Consider the following 15,000-nt stretch of genomic DNA (forward strand, 5'->3'; position numbering starts at 1 on the left):
CTTTTCTTCTTCTTCTTCTGTATTTTCCCCCTGCTGCTCCCGGTCGTTGGTCCACCCCCTCTGCCGATCCGGGGAGAGTTGTAGACTAGCACACGCTTCCTCCGATATGCCTGATGCCTGTCGCTTCTTTTCACCTGAGGAGTATCACCAGCAAGACGAAGCATGTGGGAGGATCACACTAACCCCCCAGTTCCCGTCACCCCCCCCCCCCCCCCCCCCACCGCCCTCCGACAATGTTGTGATAATGACCCTCGTGCAGACGGATCTGCAAAAACAACTGAAGATGCTGTTTATCCATCAAGCGAAACGACAGGAGAAAAGGAACTCCCGCACGACAAAGACTCCATTTCCGAAGCCCAGGTGACCTCAAAGCCATCTGAGGAAAATACAGACAGAACATGGGTGGCCAACCACACATTAGGGATGTTCCGCCTCCAAATCGAGCGTGTTCTTCTGACGCTACGCGAGAGGGCTTCGCAGAGAACCGAGGAACAGCCTGACTCCACGCGTACTGCTGTTTGAAAGCCAAGGCAAATGTGCCGCCTGCCGGCTTGGAATGTCCGAGGGTCCGGGGTAAGACCCGAGGGTCCGGGGTAAGACCCCGCGGACGTTAACGTTATTCATGGAATGAGAGTTTAACAAACCTGTCCAATGTCCTATGCATTGATTCTACATTACATGAAGACATTACCGTGTTGTTTTATTTTGTATGTTACATACTTATTGGCCAAGTATATTAACATTTATGGGCTTAGAAAAGTCTGCCCATGTAGGCACTATAGGCAGCCATCTTGCCTGCAGAGTTTTCTCCTCAAAATGAAGATTGATTGACAGCTGCCATGTCGTGATATGATTGGTTGAAATGTGGTAAAAATATGATAGTTCTTCATTACGTCACCATACTGTAGAGTGTAGATTACAGTTATGACTGAAATCCTGAAAAATGAACTTTTGATGTGAAAAAGTGTGGAAAAACAAAACTTTTTTTTACATTATTAAATAGGTGCACTGAATACAGTATGTGAACAAAAAAAACACACACATTTTTGGGTTCAGCTCGTCTTTCACTGTGCAATACTCATTAGATACTGCAATACTGTATTTTGTGCAATAATCCAATGTGCGATGAGTAGTTCTACAATACTTGCGATAAATATACACAATACAAAAGTGCAGTTTCCTATCTGCAACTTACTTTTTGCACTTTAGTACTACAATAACTGTTCACACTGCTGTATACACTATCTTACTATTTTGTACATATCTTACATATTTTCTACTCTTATTCTATAGTACTTGATAAAGTAAAATATGTTCATATAAATAATGCACATACAAACATTTTCCTTTTATTTTTACATATTTTTATTCTATTTCTATTTGATCTTATTCTATTGCCTCAGCCTATTCTTCTTATAATTTCCTTATGCCTATATATTCCCCTACTTCAATGCACAACTGCAGTGTTGCATAATTTCCCCCTCGAGGATCAATAAAGTATTTCTGATTCTGATTGATCTCCTTCCCTGTATCTCTGCTTATGTATTTTCCTCTGTCTCCTTCTGCTGCAGGAAAGACTGTTCCTCACCGTTTCCAACTACGTGTTCACCGCCATCTTTGTCACCGAGATGACTGTCAAGGTAAAAAAAACAAAAGCTTTCTTCACCTCCTCCTTCCTCCCTCCTCCTCTTTGCTCGCCAGCTCGGCTTAATCAGTTGCACGTGTCCCATCAGCGATGGGCAGCCAGATAGCGATATCTTCACTGAAGTTAATTAGAAGGCTATCTCTCTCTTCACATGGCCTTAAGCTAGTCTTGGACCTTCCATCCATAAATACTCTCAGGCACATAGTCTCTGTCTCTCTCATCCACTAATCGTGTGTCCAGAAGTCCAGGGTTGCATGCATTATTGAGGCTCTTTAACTCCAGGCGTTTTCCCGCAATGGTAGAAACCCTATAGTTTATTTATGCATGACCACGGATAATGAAGACATGTGTAGCACAATATGTGGATGAGCTGAGCACCGTGGAGGTGTACGGTTACACATGATAGTACGTCTCATCTGGCCTCCCAACTTAGCTTGAAGCCTTTGTTTTTTCCCATCTGCATCTTTGAATTCCCTTCCGCATCTTCATGTTCTTGCTCTGTACTTGTTTCGGTCTTTCTTCTCTTTCCTGCAGCCCCCTGCAGCCTTCACTTCTTTATGTCTCATCTTCACGCGCTCCTCCCTTCTCTCCCTTTTCTCGGATGGAATCAATCCAGCTGTGTGTGTGTTTCTCTCTCTGCGTGCCCTTCACACTCGGATGAAGGTCCAGTTGACCCCGGCCGCTCGTTTCCTTATCTCTAATAGGTGGATCCATCTGGCTCTCCCTCTTCCCTCTTCCCTCTGTGGGGCCAGAGGTCTGACTGTTACAACCACTCCACAAGCCTACCGTTGAAGAAGCAGCAGGCACACACTCAGAATGAACCAACATGACTCGTCGTGGTGTTAGCCTTATTAGCATCCACTCTTCCATTGTCACCCTACGCTACTATAGAGAGCCAAAGTGGAACGTCACTTCCTGCTTCAGCGCTGTACCAGAGATTTTCATCCGCCATTTATTTTCCCATAGACGTTTTGTAAAATGCGTATAAAAATAGTTTTAATTGTTCAAACCAAACGGTTCAGATATATTTAGAAACAGGAGAGATCGCATAACATTTCACTTGGACCAAAATGTAAAAAAAATTGGGGTGGTTTGAAGAAAATATTTTTTCGATGAAATGTTCTATGGTCTCTCCTGATTATAGCGTTAGCTGAACCGTTTGGTTTGACCAAGTAAAACTATTTTATAAGAATTTTACGAAATGTCTATGGGGAAATAAATGGCGGATGAAAATCTCTGGTAGAGTGCTGAAGCAGGAAGTGACGTTCACGTTGCCTCTCATAAGATGAGGAAAACTGTCCTACTGTCTGTCTGCATCCAGGTTTTCTCCTCAGAGGGTTGACCAATTCATCTGAAACTGCACATAGGCATGGAGCACTGGCATAGGCAGGGACTGACCAAGCAGATTTTTCAATTCCCCCAAGTTGAAGCGGTCTATGACCCTTTTTGGCAAGTCTGCACGAGTTGTGGCAGGCTGATCACAACACATTTTAGAATACTACATTGATGTTAAGGAAAACTAAGTTTGTAGGTTTTACTTGCACTATTAAAAAGGATCAATAAAGACAATACAAAACAAAGAGAAAAAAGGGCAGGGCATAGCGCATAGGAGGATCACGCACATTCCCCCAGTTCCCCTCCCCCCAAACAGGCGCCCCACCAGACCAGAGGAGGCACTAGTGCAGCGACCAGGACACATACCCTTAATCCGGCTTCCCAACTGCAGACACGGCCAATTGTGCCCGTATGGATGCCCGACGAAGCTGGAGGTAATGCAGGGCTCGAACCTGTGACCCTCGTGTTGGTAAGCAGGGAATCTACCTCTGCACTACCCGTATGCCCATGTGCCTGTCTGTTGTTTGTGAGAATATTATCACGCTGGATCAAACATACACCACTTTATCTGTAAATGGTTATTTTCATATTTATTTATTTCATGATATAGGCATTTGTGTTTCCTAGTCTACAAGGGTAAATGCATGCGTGATTGGGGAAACTATGTTGTCCGTTTAAAAGCGTTCTTTTAGCAAAACAATCACTTTTTCTCGAGGACACTTTGTTATGTTCAGTAAACTGCGGACCACGACGTACCAGTTAGAGACACTGCATGAAATAGGCCACGCCCATCACGGGGGAAAGCTCTCCATTCACTCCCATACACCAGCGTCATTTTCCTTGAATTAAACATAGCTAAAAGTTGTGTGGTGGGCTGCGCAAACAACAAATGTAAAAAAAAATCGCCAATAAATTGCCGAGATCCCGAGCAAAACAAGGAAACCATTGAGAATTGGCGAGAAGAAAAATGTGGATCTAGTTGTCAAGGAAGTAAGTTGGAGTATTCATCTTCCGTATATTTGATCTTTGTGTGCAACACGTGACATAGGAGAACACCAGGATTGGGGCGGGGGGCGGGGGGGGTTTGCTTTCCCCCATTTTGGGCGTGGTTTCTGAATGATGACGCGATCCGCAGTGTCTCTATACGACACTTTCCGGCAGCTGTCGTAAAGCTGTCCGGCTGTCTTAGAGGCACAGCTACAACTCGTGTTGCACATACACAACATTGTTTTCTCATAATTTATGTCAATAGAGTGAAATATTACTATTTATTTCTCCCATCCTCCCTTTCCCGATCTCTCCCTCTCTCTCCTCCCTCTCTCTCTCTCTCTCCCCCTCCCTCTCTCTCTCTCTCTCCCTCCCTCCCTCCCTCTCTCTCTCCCCCTCTCTCTCCCTCCCTCCCTCCCTCCCTCTCTCTCTCCCCCTCCCCCTCCCTCTCTCTCTCCCCCTCCCTCCCTCTCCCCCTCTCTATCTCCCTCTCTCTCTCTCTCTCTCTCTCTCCTTCCCCTTCCAGGGCGGCCAGTCTGATCCCTCTCTGAGGAGCACTAATTACACAACCACATTAATTAGACTGAGAGTTTCCTCTCTGAGGCACACTCCATCACTGACACACACACACACAGACACACACACACACACGTGTACACACACACACACACACACACACACACACACACACACACACAGACTTGTCTTGTCTAGAGTTGACTGCTTCTTGTCACTCTGTGCCTGTTCCACGCTGTAATTGATGTGCCTGCTATGAGCTGTAAGGGCCTGACAGACTGGCTTCATACTGATGTAACCTTACTCAACTCTGGCATCAGTGTCAAAAGAGCTCATTTAAAGCTACAATATGCAACGTTTTGCCTTGCACGATTTCAGACAGCAGCCCGTCTTTATTGTCACACGAACACTACAACACATGCATGCGGCCACAACACACACTCATGCTGACGGTGGCCGGTGAAATATGTCCTCTGCATTTGACCCATCCAGGCTTGTCCTTTCCTCCAGGGGGCAGGCCGGGAGCAGTGGTCGCTTTTTCTTACCAGCGCCCGGGGACCATCATTGGACTATCATTGGACCAACTTCAAGATTTTGTCGTCACTGGTCGGATGACGATCTTCTGCATGTTTTTAGTGGGGGGTTATGTACGGAGGAACCCCCTGGGGGGTACGGGGAGAACATGGCAACTCCACACACAAAGGCCCTTTCGACGAGATAGCCCACCTGGGCAGTAGGCACTGAAGATATGGGGGGGTCACAACTCCAGCGCCCACAGCGTCCCAGGCGAGAATCGAACTCATATCTTGGCAGAAAGTGTAATATCGGTCCCGTCCTCCTCCCCGTCGTCTGGACAGTTTCCCTCCCAACACACAGGGTGGTGAAGTGGTCAAGTTGAACCCGGGTGTCCGTGGTGGTAGGCGAGTCCTTTTACCTCTACACTACCCAGACAACCCCGGGCCTGAATATTCAACTATTCCATTTGGTCAGTATTCGGTTTTCAATTTAAATGTAGGCACTTGTTAGACTGGTGCTAGGACCCTGAGGATGTCGTCCGTAGCAGTGGGGTTGGTCAGAATCAGTGAATGTGGAGGAAATGTGTTGGCAGAGAAGTACTGTGACCCGAGTGTAGCTTTGCCCCCCTTTTCCCTGGTTTCTAAATACTATAACTGTCTGCGTTCCCAGAAGAGTCTAAATACTGTAACTGTCTGCGTTCCCAGAAGAGTCTAAATACTGTAACTGTCTGCGTTCCCAGAAGAGTCTAAATACTGTAACTGTCTGCGTTCCCAGAAGAGTCGAAATACTGTAACTGTCTGCGTTCCCAGAAGAGTCGAAATACTGTAACTGTCTGCGTTCCCAGAAGAGTCTAAATACTGTAACTGTCTGCGTTCCCAGAAGAGTCTAAATACTGTAACTGTCTGCGTTCCCAGAAGAGTCTAAATACTGTAACTGTCTGCGTTCCCAGAAGAGTCTAAATACTGTAACTGTCTGCGTTCCCAGAAGAGTCTAAATACTGTAACTGTCTGCGTTCCCAGAAGAGTCGAAATACTGTAACTGTCTGCATTCCCAGAAGAGTCGAAATACTGTAACTGTCTGCGTTCCCAGAAGAGTCTAAATACTGTAACAAAAGGGCCTTTCTGTGTGGAGTTTGCATGTTCTCCCTGTGCCTCCCGGGGGTTTCCTTCATATAGGAACCCCCTTCACCAAAACATGCAATATCCTGGTTGCTAATGTGGTTCCTCCTCTGGTCGTTAAGGGCGCCTGTTCAGAGGGAGGGGAACTGGTTGGAATAGCGTGAACCTCCCACGTGCTATGTCCTACCGGTGAAGCTTCCTCTGTCAGGTGAAAAGAAGCGGCTGGCTAACTGCCCATGTCTCGGAGGAAGCATGGACCCAGTTTCGGCTCTCCCCAGATCGGCAGAGGGGGGAGTAGCAACCAGGATAAATAAATTACGTTGGCACTAATGGGGGATACAAAATGGGATAAAAAAATTGGGAAAAAAATATATAAGAAAGAAAAAAAAAGTATTGATCGATCAAATCCAACTGAATCCTCGTGTCAATCGCATTGTAAACAATGACCACGGCGCACGGAAGAGGAAGTGTTGTTGAACTGAACTGAACCAAACTAACTCCCCCCCCCCCTCCCATGATGCATTGCTCTGGACAGAGACGGTGAATGTGATTTATTGTAATGCATTCCAAAAGCGTTACAGCTGATGTTAGCTGGTCAGAGGTCATCCTGTTAAAACCTCCTCAATAAAATTCATTCAAAATCACAGTTTTTGTGATCTTGTTACCCTACAGTTTAGAAGCAGAAACCTGGCCGTTTGAATCCCTGCACTGGGAAAAGAAATACAGAAGTGTAGTTTGGAGGCGATCCAGCGACAATGGCTTTTTTTGATTGAGTATAAAGAGATGGCGAGACAGATTTGCAAAAGCATTCTCAGGGCAAGTGTTGATCCACTGCGATGAAATCCAATAAAGAACAATCTACAACATCAGATTACGCTGATGCGGCCATGTTTTCCTGCTGAATGTGTGGACTCACTGCAAATGGAGCTGGGAGGTAATCTGAATTGAATGCGACACGCCTGGACAAACAGCGGTGTGGCTGTGCATCTCTGAGAGGGGAGGAGCAGCTAGCTTCCATCTGGTATATACATTTCCCACGCATGCTGTTTTATGACAGCACTGTTTGATCTGCCTAATGACTTTCCATCCGTCCCAAAGGGGCTTCGATATAGCAGGCGCTATTCATAATACATGATTTATAACTCGCTATTTAGTCTGTCAAACAAGACAAAGGAGCCGTGGTACGGGCTGTGACAGTGGCTAGCTGCTGAGTGGATCCAACCAGTGAAGACAGATGAAATGTGTGCGCTCCGTCTGACAGTTTCACGTCTCTGGTACTTATATGTCTCTCTCTCCTTCCCTACCGCCCTCCCTCCCTCCCTCACTCCCTCCCTCCCTCCCTCTCTCGTCTCGCTGCACTACAAAACAATACAATAACATATAATCACACCCAGGTGTTGAAGTAAAGCGGTGCAGGTTTAGGGGCACTCATCTGAGAAGATGTAATAGAAGCTTTGTGGATAAGCGATCACCTTAGCCCTGTTCGGAATCCGTCCCTATGACAGAAATAGTGGACTATTTGGTGTGTCGCCACTTTTTTTTTTATAGTGTCCGAATTCTCAACTGTTAATTTCATTCACTATTTAGTCCACTATGAAATACCCACAATGCTCAGCGATTTCTAGTGAACAGTGAATGTACCCTACATTTTCACCGGTATATACCACAATGCAATGCGGTTGTCTTTACCGAAGGAGAAGAAGAAAGTCGCTAGCTCGCGAGCTAACAAGCTTGTGAGCTACTTGACCAGCACAGCTTGCTATTAGGAGACAGCACCTTAGTTGACAAAACCACACATGCACGTAATTAGAATTTCAACCATTAGGATTTAGCAGTCAAACTATGCAACATCAATACTACTTGAGGACATTTCAATCTGCTTGTGAGCTCAGTTGTTTATGCGATAGTGGGCGCAGATTGCTTGCGTCACATGAATACCCGGCGCATCTGGTGACGCAACGATCTCCAGGGAAAAAATCTGTGTAGTGTCTGAAACTCATTTAGATCATTCCCCATATAGTTCACTATAAACACTATATGGGGAATAGGGAGTGAGTGAATGAGTGAATGATTCCGAACGTGTCTATTATCTCTGATATGTGTTGTTTACTTGTACAAAAGCGGTGACCTCTACGACCTTCCTATCCCTAGCTATGGCCCCTTGTCCCTAGCCATGCCCCCTCCCTGCCCCACCCACCCCCCCACCACACACATTCCCCTAGCCACTAGTCTCTCAAGGCAGTCTATCTCTTCCACAGTCTGTACTTCAGCCCGTTCAAATGTGGACAGAGGAAAGTTGTAGTTTACTACAGTATCAAGAAAATGACACATGATTCCACAACATACTTGACGCAATCTGATTTGCTAAAACGTGAAATTATCTAAGACTGTTGGGAGCTTGTTTTCATTTGTGTTAAGAAAATGCCGATGTCAGTACTCGACAATAGATTAAACAACTTGTTAAGATGGAGATTGTTTGCAGTGTCTCTCTCCCTCAGAGCGAGGAAACCCTGACAACAGTTGGCATGACATCTGGTGTCTGTTGTTGTGTAACACACACACACAAAAGCATGAGTCGGATCAGAAGCCTAACCCTCACCCACCCACACACCCCCAGCCACTCCTCCTACCCACCCCTCAAAGCCCAAATCTCTACAACCTTCCTATCTTTAGCTACGCCCCCTTTTCCATAGCCCTGCCCCCTTTCCTGACCACACCCTCTCCCACCACCCACATCCCCCTAGCCACTCCCCCCACCTACCCCTCGAACCCCGACTCTTCCCAGAGTAATCTAGTAAGAGAGTGGCGCCAGCGGAGGTCCAAAATGCGTGACTCAGTCGCCAATGAACAGCCAGGAAGGGGGCTCGCGCTACGTTTGAATGCATAAAATAAAGCTGATAATATACAATTTGATTCTTTAACCATCGGACGCTTTCAAAGTACATCACAAACGGCCCATTTTGCTGCAACTCGACAGCGCTGCTTAATCCACAACCTTACTTCCGGGGACTGTTGTGAGATTAAAAAAACTGGTCCATTGGAGTGAAGATGTCACAACTCTTCTATTATACAGACTCTGGACCTTCCTATCCCTAGCAACGTCCCCTTTTCCCTAGCCTTGCCCCCCTCCCTTGACCCAACCCGGATTGGGATCCGCTCCAAAATGTAATGGGTTCTTCGTCGGCCCATGCTACACCCTCCCACCAAGCTTCATGAAAAGTTGAGTTTTACTTGGACTAACTAAGCGATTCAGGTACAAGATTAATTGCATTTTTTTTAATTCATTTTCTTTGTAGACTATATTATTTTGAATATTGTTTTCTTTTTTTTTCTTTTTACCTCATCGTTCAAGTATGCCAGTTAGCTAACCTTTGTTTCCCTCTCTTTATGCATAATGTAATGTGCACTAGTAGGATGTCTGCTTGGAATATTGGCTATAAAGATTTATGTCAGACTGTAATTACAAGTTAACTCTTCTTCAAATAAACACATTTTTATGAAGACAATGATTAACACAATCACATAGAGTTACAACTAGCTTTATAGTACAATAAAATGCAAGCAGTTGTGAATGACAGATTGGTATGAATCACCTCTTCATGTACCGTAGCCCATAGAGATGCGCGGATGAGCTTTTATGCCATCCTAATCCGCGTGTATGCATGAACCGTCCGCCCGCCATAAATCCGCGCGAATTATTTCACACTATCTATAGATCCGCGCCCGCCATGCACCCGACGCTATAAACGCTATAAAAGGAGCGAACTTGCGGTTTCTGTTGCCGTTGGTGCGATCGCTGCAGTCCAAGACTCCAAATAAACTTCCATGCTGTATTATGTCCAGTCCACCACTTGCCCTCATGTAGTTTACTCGGCTAACGCTATAGCTTTAAGTTTAGTTTACTTGATTGCCTCATTGTATGGGAAAATACGAACTCTTCAAACACGTCTTCAGCGGAGACTCCTTTTTGAGCGTGACATCATTGACCATATATGGACGAAAAGTGTAGCCTTGCGACCTAGCACATGGCTATTGTTGTGTTTACGGCCGTGGGTCCTTTGGGGGATCTACAATAGGCGACTAAGAATGTGCCTGACGAAAAATCTAGCTTAAAATACGTTCATAGACTAGAGACGGTAATTAATATTATTTTTCCTCATTAATGATACATCGTTTCAACCGCCCGCAACCCATCCGCTATTAATCAGAATGTTTATTTTTATGATCTGGCCCGCCCGCAGGGCGGGATATCCGCGGTCAGCGTGGTTATAACTGCGGCCCGCGCATCACTAGTAGCCCAAGACAGACTGTTTAGCTTGCACAAATTGCCTTTGTTGCATTAGATGCATGTCAACATGTCTACTGGTTTAATCATGTATATCAGGGGTGGGCAACTGGCGGCCCGTGGGCCGCATGTTGCCCCCGACCTCACTCAGTGTGGCCCCTGTTTTGTTTTTTGTTTTTTTACAAGGCGGGCCTTTTTGGTTCAATGCATGTTGGGAAGGGGGTGCAATAACGCTCCAAAGTTAGGCACATTTTTGGTCAGGGAAAAATTGACATGGCCATTTTCAAATGACCCCCTCACCATTTTTACCTGCCCCCTCAGTCACCTCATCCTGGAGCCGGGTCTGATGTACGTAGGCGCATCTTCACTAACTAAAGCCACGCAAATATCACAGAGCACCAGCGCTGCAGGCTCTAAATGGTCTGAGGAGGCAGAGACACAGGTGTCTTTTTTTTTATGCCAAAATGGCACTGTGCTTCTCTAGTGCTTCTCTACACTTTGGTGCAAGGAATGTCAGGACGAGCCACGAAAGTCCAGAATGGGCACCGGCGGGGACAAAAACCATACGGGAACAAGGTCACCACACTTCAGTCAGTGCTCTACGGGAGCCTATAAGGGACCTGTTAGACTCTCTGTGTGAAATATTCTCTCTTTTTGACACACATACACATGCAGCCAAATGCACATACACACCTGGCGCATGCACTCGTATAAAAACAGAACACACACCAATGCACACATGCTGTCTCACCCTGGAGAGTCATGTAGTGACGTCACTCCCCTCCGCCATGCTTAGTGCCTTAGTGCCTCCAAACCACCCCTCCCCCCACCAAACCACGCCTCCTCCCCCTTCCAGTGCTTTCCATCACTCTGCGTATACTCACTGTATGTCCCCAGGTGCATTTCCTGCAAAGCAAGGCAGAAGAGACGGATCTATCTTGGCCTGTACTGTTTCAACATGACACACATAGGGAGGTGTTATTGCCACCAAATCACTTGGCAGGTTTTGAAAAGATGTCGCTCACAAACATCTGGGGGGGGGGGGGGGGGGGGGTTGATTGTAGATGAGCTTAAAATATGCATCATTTAAATGGCACATTTTGCCAAAAGATAAAAAAATAATCCCATCTTCAGAGGACAAAACAAAGTGATATATGCAAGGAAAATGCATTACAATACAACATCTGGCACGCAAACACGGTCTTTTTTTTAAAACACGATTTCAGACGGAATGGTAAATGGTAAATGGCCTGCATTTATATAGCGCTTTTATCCAAAGCGCTTTACAATCAGTAGATAGTCTACATTCACCCATTCATACCGCAGGGTGCCTACACCATCGGGAGCAAGGAGGGTTAAGTGTCTTGCCCAAGGACACAACGATAGAAGCTGGGAGGGAGCGGGGATCGAACCGCCAACCCTTGCGTCATTGGCCGACCCGCTCTACCTCCTGAGCTAAAGCCGCCCGGAAGCCTGTCTTTTATTGTCACACGAACACACTACAACACATGCATGCGGCCACAACACACACTCGTGCTGATGGTGGCCGGTGAAATATGTCCTCTGCATTTGACCCATCCAGGCTTGTCCTTTTCCTCCGGGGGGCAGGCCAGGAGCAGTGGTCGCTATTTCTTTCCAGTGCCCGGGGACCATCATTGGACCATCATTGGACCAACTTCAGATGCTGTCGTCACTGGTCGGATGACGATCTTCTGCATGTTTTTAGTGGGGGGGTTATGTACGGAGGAACCCCCTGGGGGGTACGGGGAGAACATGCAAACTCCACACAGAAAGGCCCTTTCGACGAGATAGCCCACCTGGGCAGTAGGCACTGAAGATATGGGGGGGTCACAACTCCAGCGCCCACAGCGTCCCAGGCGAGAATCGAACCCAGGACCTTCTAGCTGTGAGGCGGCAGCGGTACCGACTGCCCCACCGTACCCTCCAAACATCTGCCAGGCAATTTTCCCGCCAACCTCACCAACTTTTTTAACTCTTGTTTCCTATTCTCCCCCCTTTCTATATGGTTGAATCCCCATCAGGTCCAGCCTAGTGAGTGAGAGCTCTGTTCCAGCTGCCGCTGCAACATGTCAGTCTAGAAACCTGAGACAACTAAACAATGAGGTCTAATCTGAATGTATTTGAGGACTAAAGGAGAATTTAGGTTTTTACAACCTGGACCTTATTTCCATCTCATTTTATGTTAAATGAGTCACCCAGAACAGAAATGTCTTAAATTTGATGCAGTATTGAGCTAGAACGTGGGGCGCAACGGCCTAGAACAGAGGCCGATGGGCCATGTGGCAACTGTGCCTGCCATGTACATCCTGTGAAAAGATTATTTTCTGCCACGCACCAGCTCATATCCTTATTATATCATAGAGACAGAACTGGGATCCCAGATCAGGACTGTGTGCGGCACCTGAGGGGGAATAGCGTGGATCCTCCCAGTTGTATTTCCTCTCCTCTCCTTCCCTAACCCCTCCTCTCCTCTTTCTCACTATTTACTTGCATTTTTTTGTGTTGGAAATCTTCCTTCTGTCTGTCTCATGGAAATGCAGCCAAATCCAGACACGCATCACACAGCCTGTTTTTCCCCCCTTTATTTTCTCAGCCAAAACACAACTGACATGAAATCGCACATATTCGAGAAGATCATTTGAATGTCAAAGCGCATGTGTCTGGGTTCGACCGCTGTTGTGTTACCTGTGTGGTTGTCTCGGCTCCCAGACAATAGACCCTTTTCGCGGGGGCCGTTTTGTGTCGAAATGGCAGGGTAAACACAGGTGCAAGCAAAACACTAATGAGGGTTTCCAACTTCCGTGATTGGAAGTTGGAAACCCTCATTAGTGTGTTGGTCATTGGAGATCTCTGGCTACGAATCGTCGGGGGAAGTCCTTGTCAAAAAGAGTTGTTTGAACGGAGCGGTGAGAGCGGCCGCTGACAAGTCTCTCTCAAGTTACCGGAAATGCTCTCCCCCTCATTCTCCTCCCTAGTGAAACAAACTGGAGATACAGCGAATCACTTTGTACAGAACTTTTTAAAACATTGAAAATGGATGTCCCGAGCAACGTTACATTATTTGATTCCGTTTTATCCGTTAACAAGCACACGACTTCTGCATGTCACTGCCCCCTTGTGCATGAAGGGCCGCCCTATTGTTTCCACCCATTTTTAACAAGGAAAGCTGGGAGAAAGTTCTCCGCCTTTATTGTACTGATTTCTGCCCGCGTGGCACTTAGCGTTTCTCTCCCTTCATCTCTCTGCAGGTGGTGTCCATGGGTCTGTACGTGGGGGAGCGGGCCTATCTGAGGAGCAGCTGGAACATCCTGGATGGCTTCCTGGTCTTTGTGTCCCTGATCGACATTGTGGTGTCCATGGCGGGCGGGGCTAAGATCCTGGGGGTGCTGCGCGTTCTCAGGCTGCTCAGGACACTGCGCCCCCTCAGGTGAGGAGGACTGACTGGGTTGGGCTGTGGCCAAAGTGGCGTAGTCGTTAAAGAGACCGAATGCAGGTCAATCGGACACTTCACTCCTCCTATGTTTGAGGGGTCATCGCACTTCTTTGTGGTGTACAGAAAATAATTTTCTACAAGTCATACCTATTGTTTATATTGAGCATTGTGTGAAAAGTAAGCAGAAGTTGAACTATTTTGAAAATATAGCGGATAACTGCGGCCATCTTTGACATGGGGAGCTCGTGACCGGAAGGTTGTCGGTTCAATCCCAGGGACCAGCAGGATACATCTGGGTGAGGAAAATGAAAAGGCGGCGCTTTACCCTCGCTCATTACCACCACTGTGGTGCCCTTGAGCAAGGCCCTTAACCCCAACCGCTCCAGTGGAGCTGCTCAGTGGCCAGCAGATCAGACTGTGGTTGTACTGGACAGCTTCCAGGTGTGTGTGTGCGTGTGTGCGTGTGTGTGCGTGTGTGTGTGTGTGTGCGCGCGCCAGCAGGGCTTTAATGAAAAAGAGACCCCTTTATAAAAGGTTAACAATTGACACTGTTGCTTCACTGCAGAGATGCTTACTTCTTACTTCCCAAGGTACAGCTGTTCAGTCCTAAAGATGCTCCAAAAATCAACTCCAAAAACACCCAACACCTGTATTTCTTTCTTCCTTTTTTGAAATATTGATTGCTGGCACTATAATGAGACATGTTGATAAAAATACAGTATGTAAAAGAAACAAGGGGGTTCCTATCTGGAGGAATCACCGGGGGAGCTCGTGGAGAACATGCAAACTCCACACAGAAAGGCCCTTTTTGACGACCCCACCTGGGACATGGGTATGGGGGCACAGCCTCAGCACCCACAGCGTCCCAGGTGGGAATGGAACTCAGGAGGCAACAGCGCTACCTACCACTGCGCCACCATGCCCCTTACAGTATGTAAAAGAAACTTGCCACTGTGGTATCAAGTGGTGCAAAATCAATAGTGACAGTCGTCAGGTCATGGATAAACTCTAAATTAAACGTCTCATTATAAATCAGTGTCAGTATGTTGATGAAGACATGCTTTGTGTACTTTTGCGGTTGTCTTTGGCAGTGTCCCTATAGAACTGTATTCTTCACATACCCAGGTAAACGAGAAGCAAGTAG

At 46.7% G+C, this 15,000-nt stretch overlaps 1 protein-coding gene across 1 annotated transcript in view; it reads left to right on the top strand.

Annotated features, from left to right (window-relative positions):
- The window catches only part of LOC310775829 (voltage-dependent T-type calcium channel subunit alpha-1I-like), a gene marked incomplete at its 3' end in the record, with an annotated part of 351,343 nt that overhangs the window by 257,984 nt on the left and 78,359 nt on the right, over positions 1-15,000 (top strand). Inside the window, exons 20-21 of the mRNA XM_083635957.1 lie at positions 1,572-1,640; positions 13,672-13,850. Coding sequence (XP_083492083.1) covers positions 1,572-1,640; positions 13,672-13,850 — 248 coding nt within the window. The remainder of the gene's footprint in view (positions 1-1,571; positions 1,641-13,671; positions 13,851-15,000) is intronic.

This window comes from Poromitra crassiceps (assembly GCF_964638095.1).
Source record: "Poromitra crassiceps genome assembly, chromosome: 4".
Lineage (NCBI taxonomy): Eukaryota > Metazoa > Chordata > Actinopteri > Beryciformes > Melamphaidae > Poromitra > Poromitra crassiceps.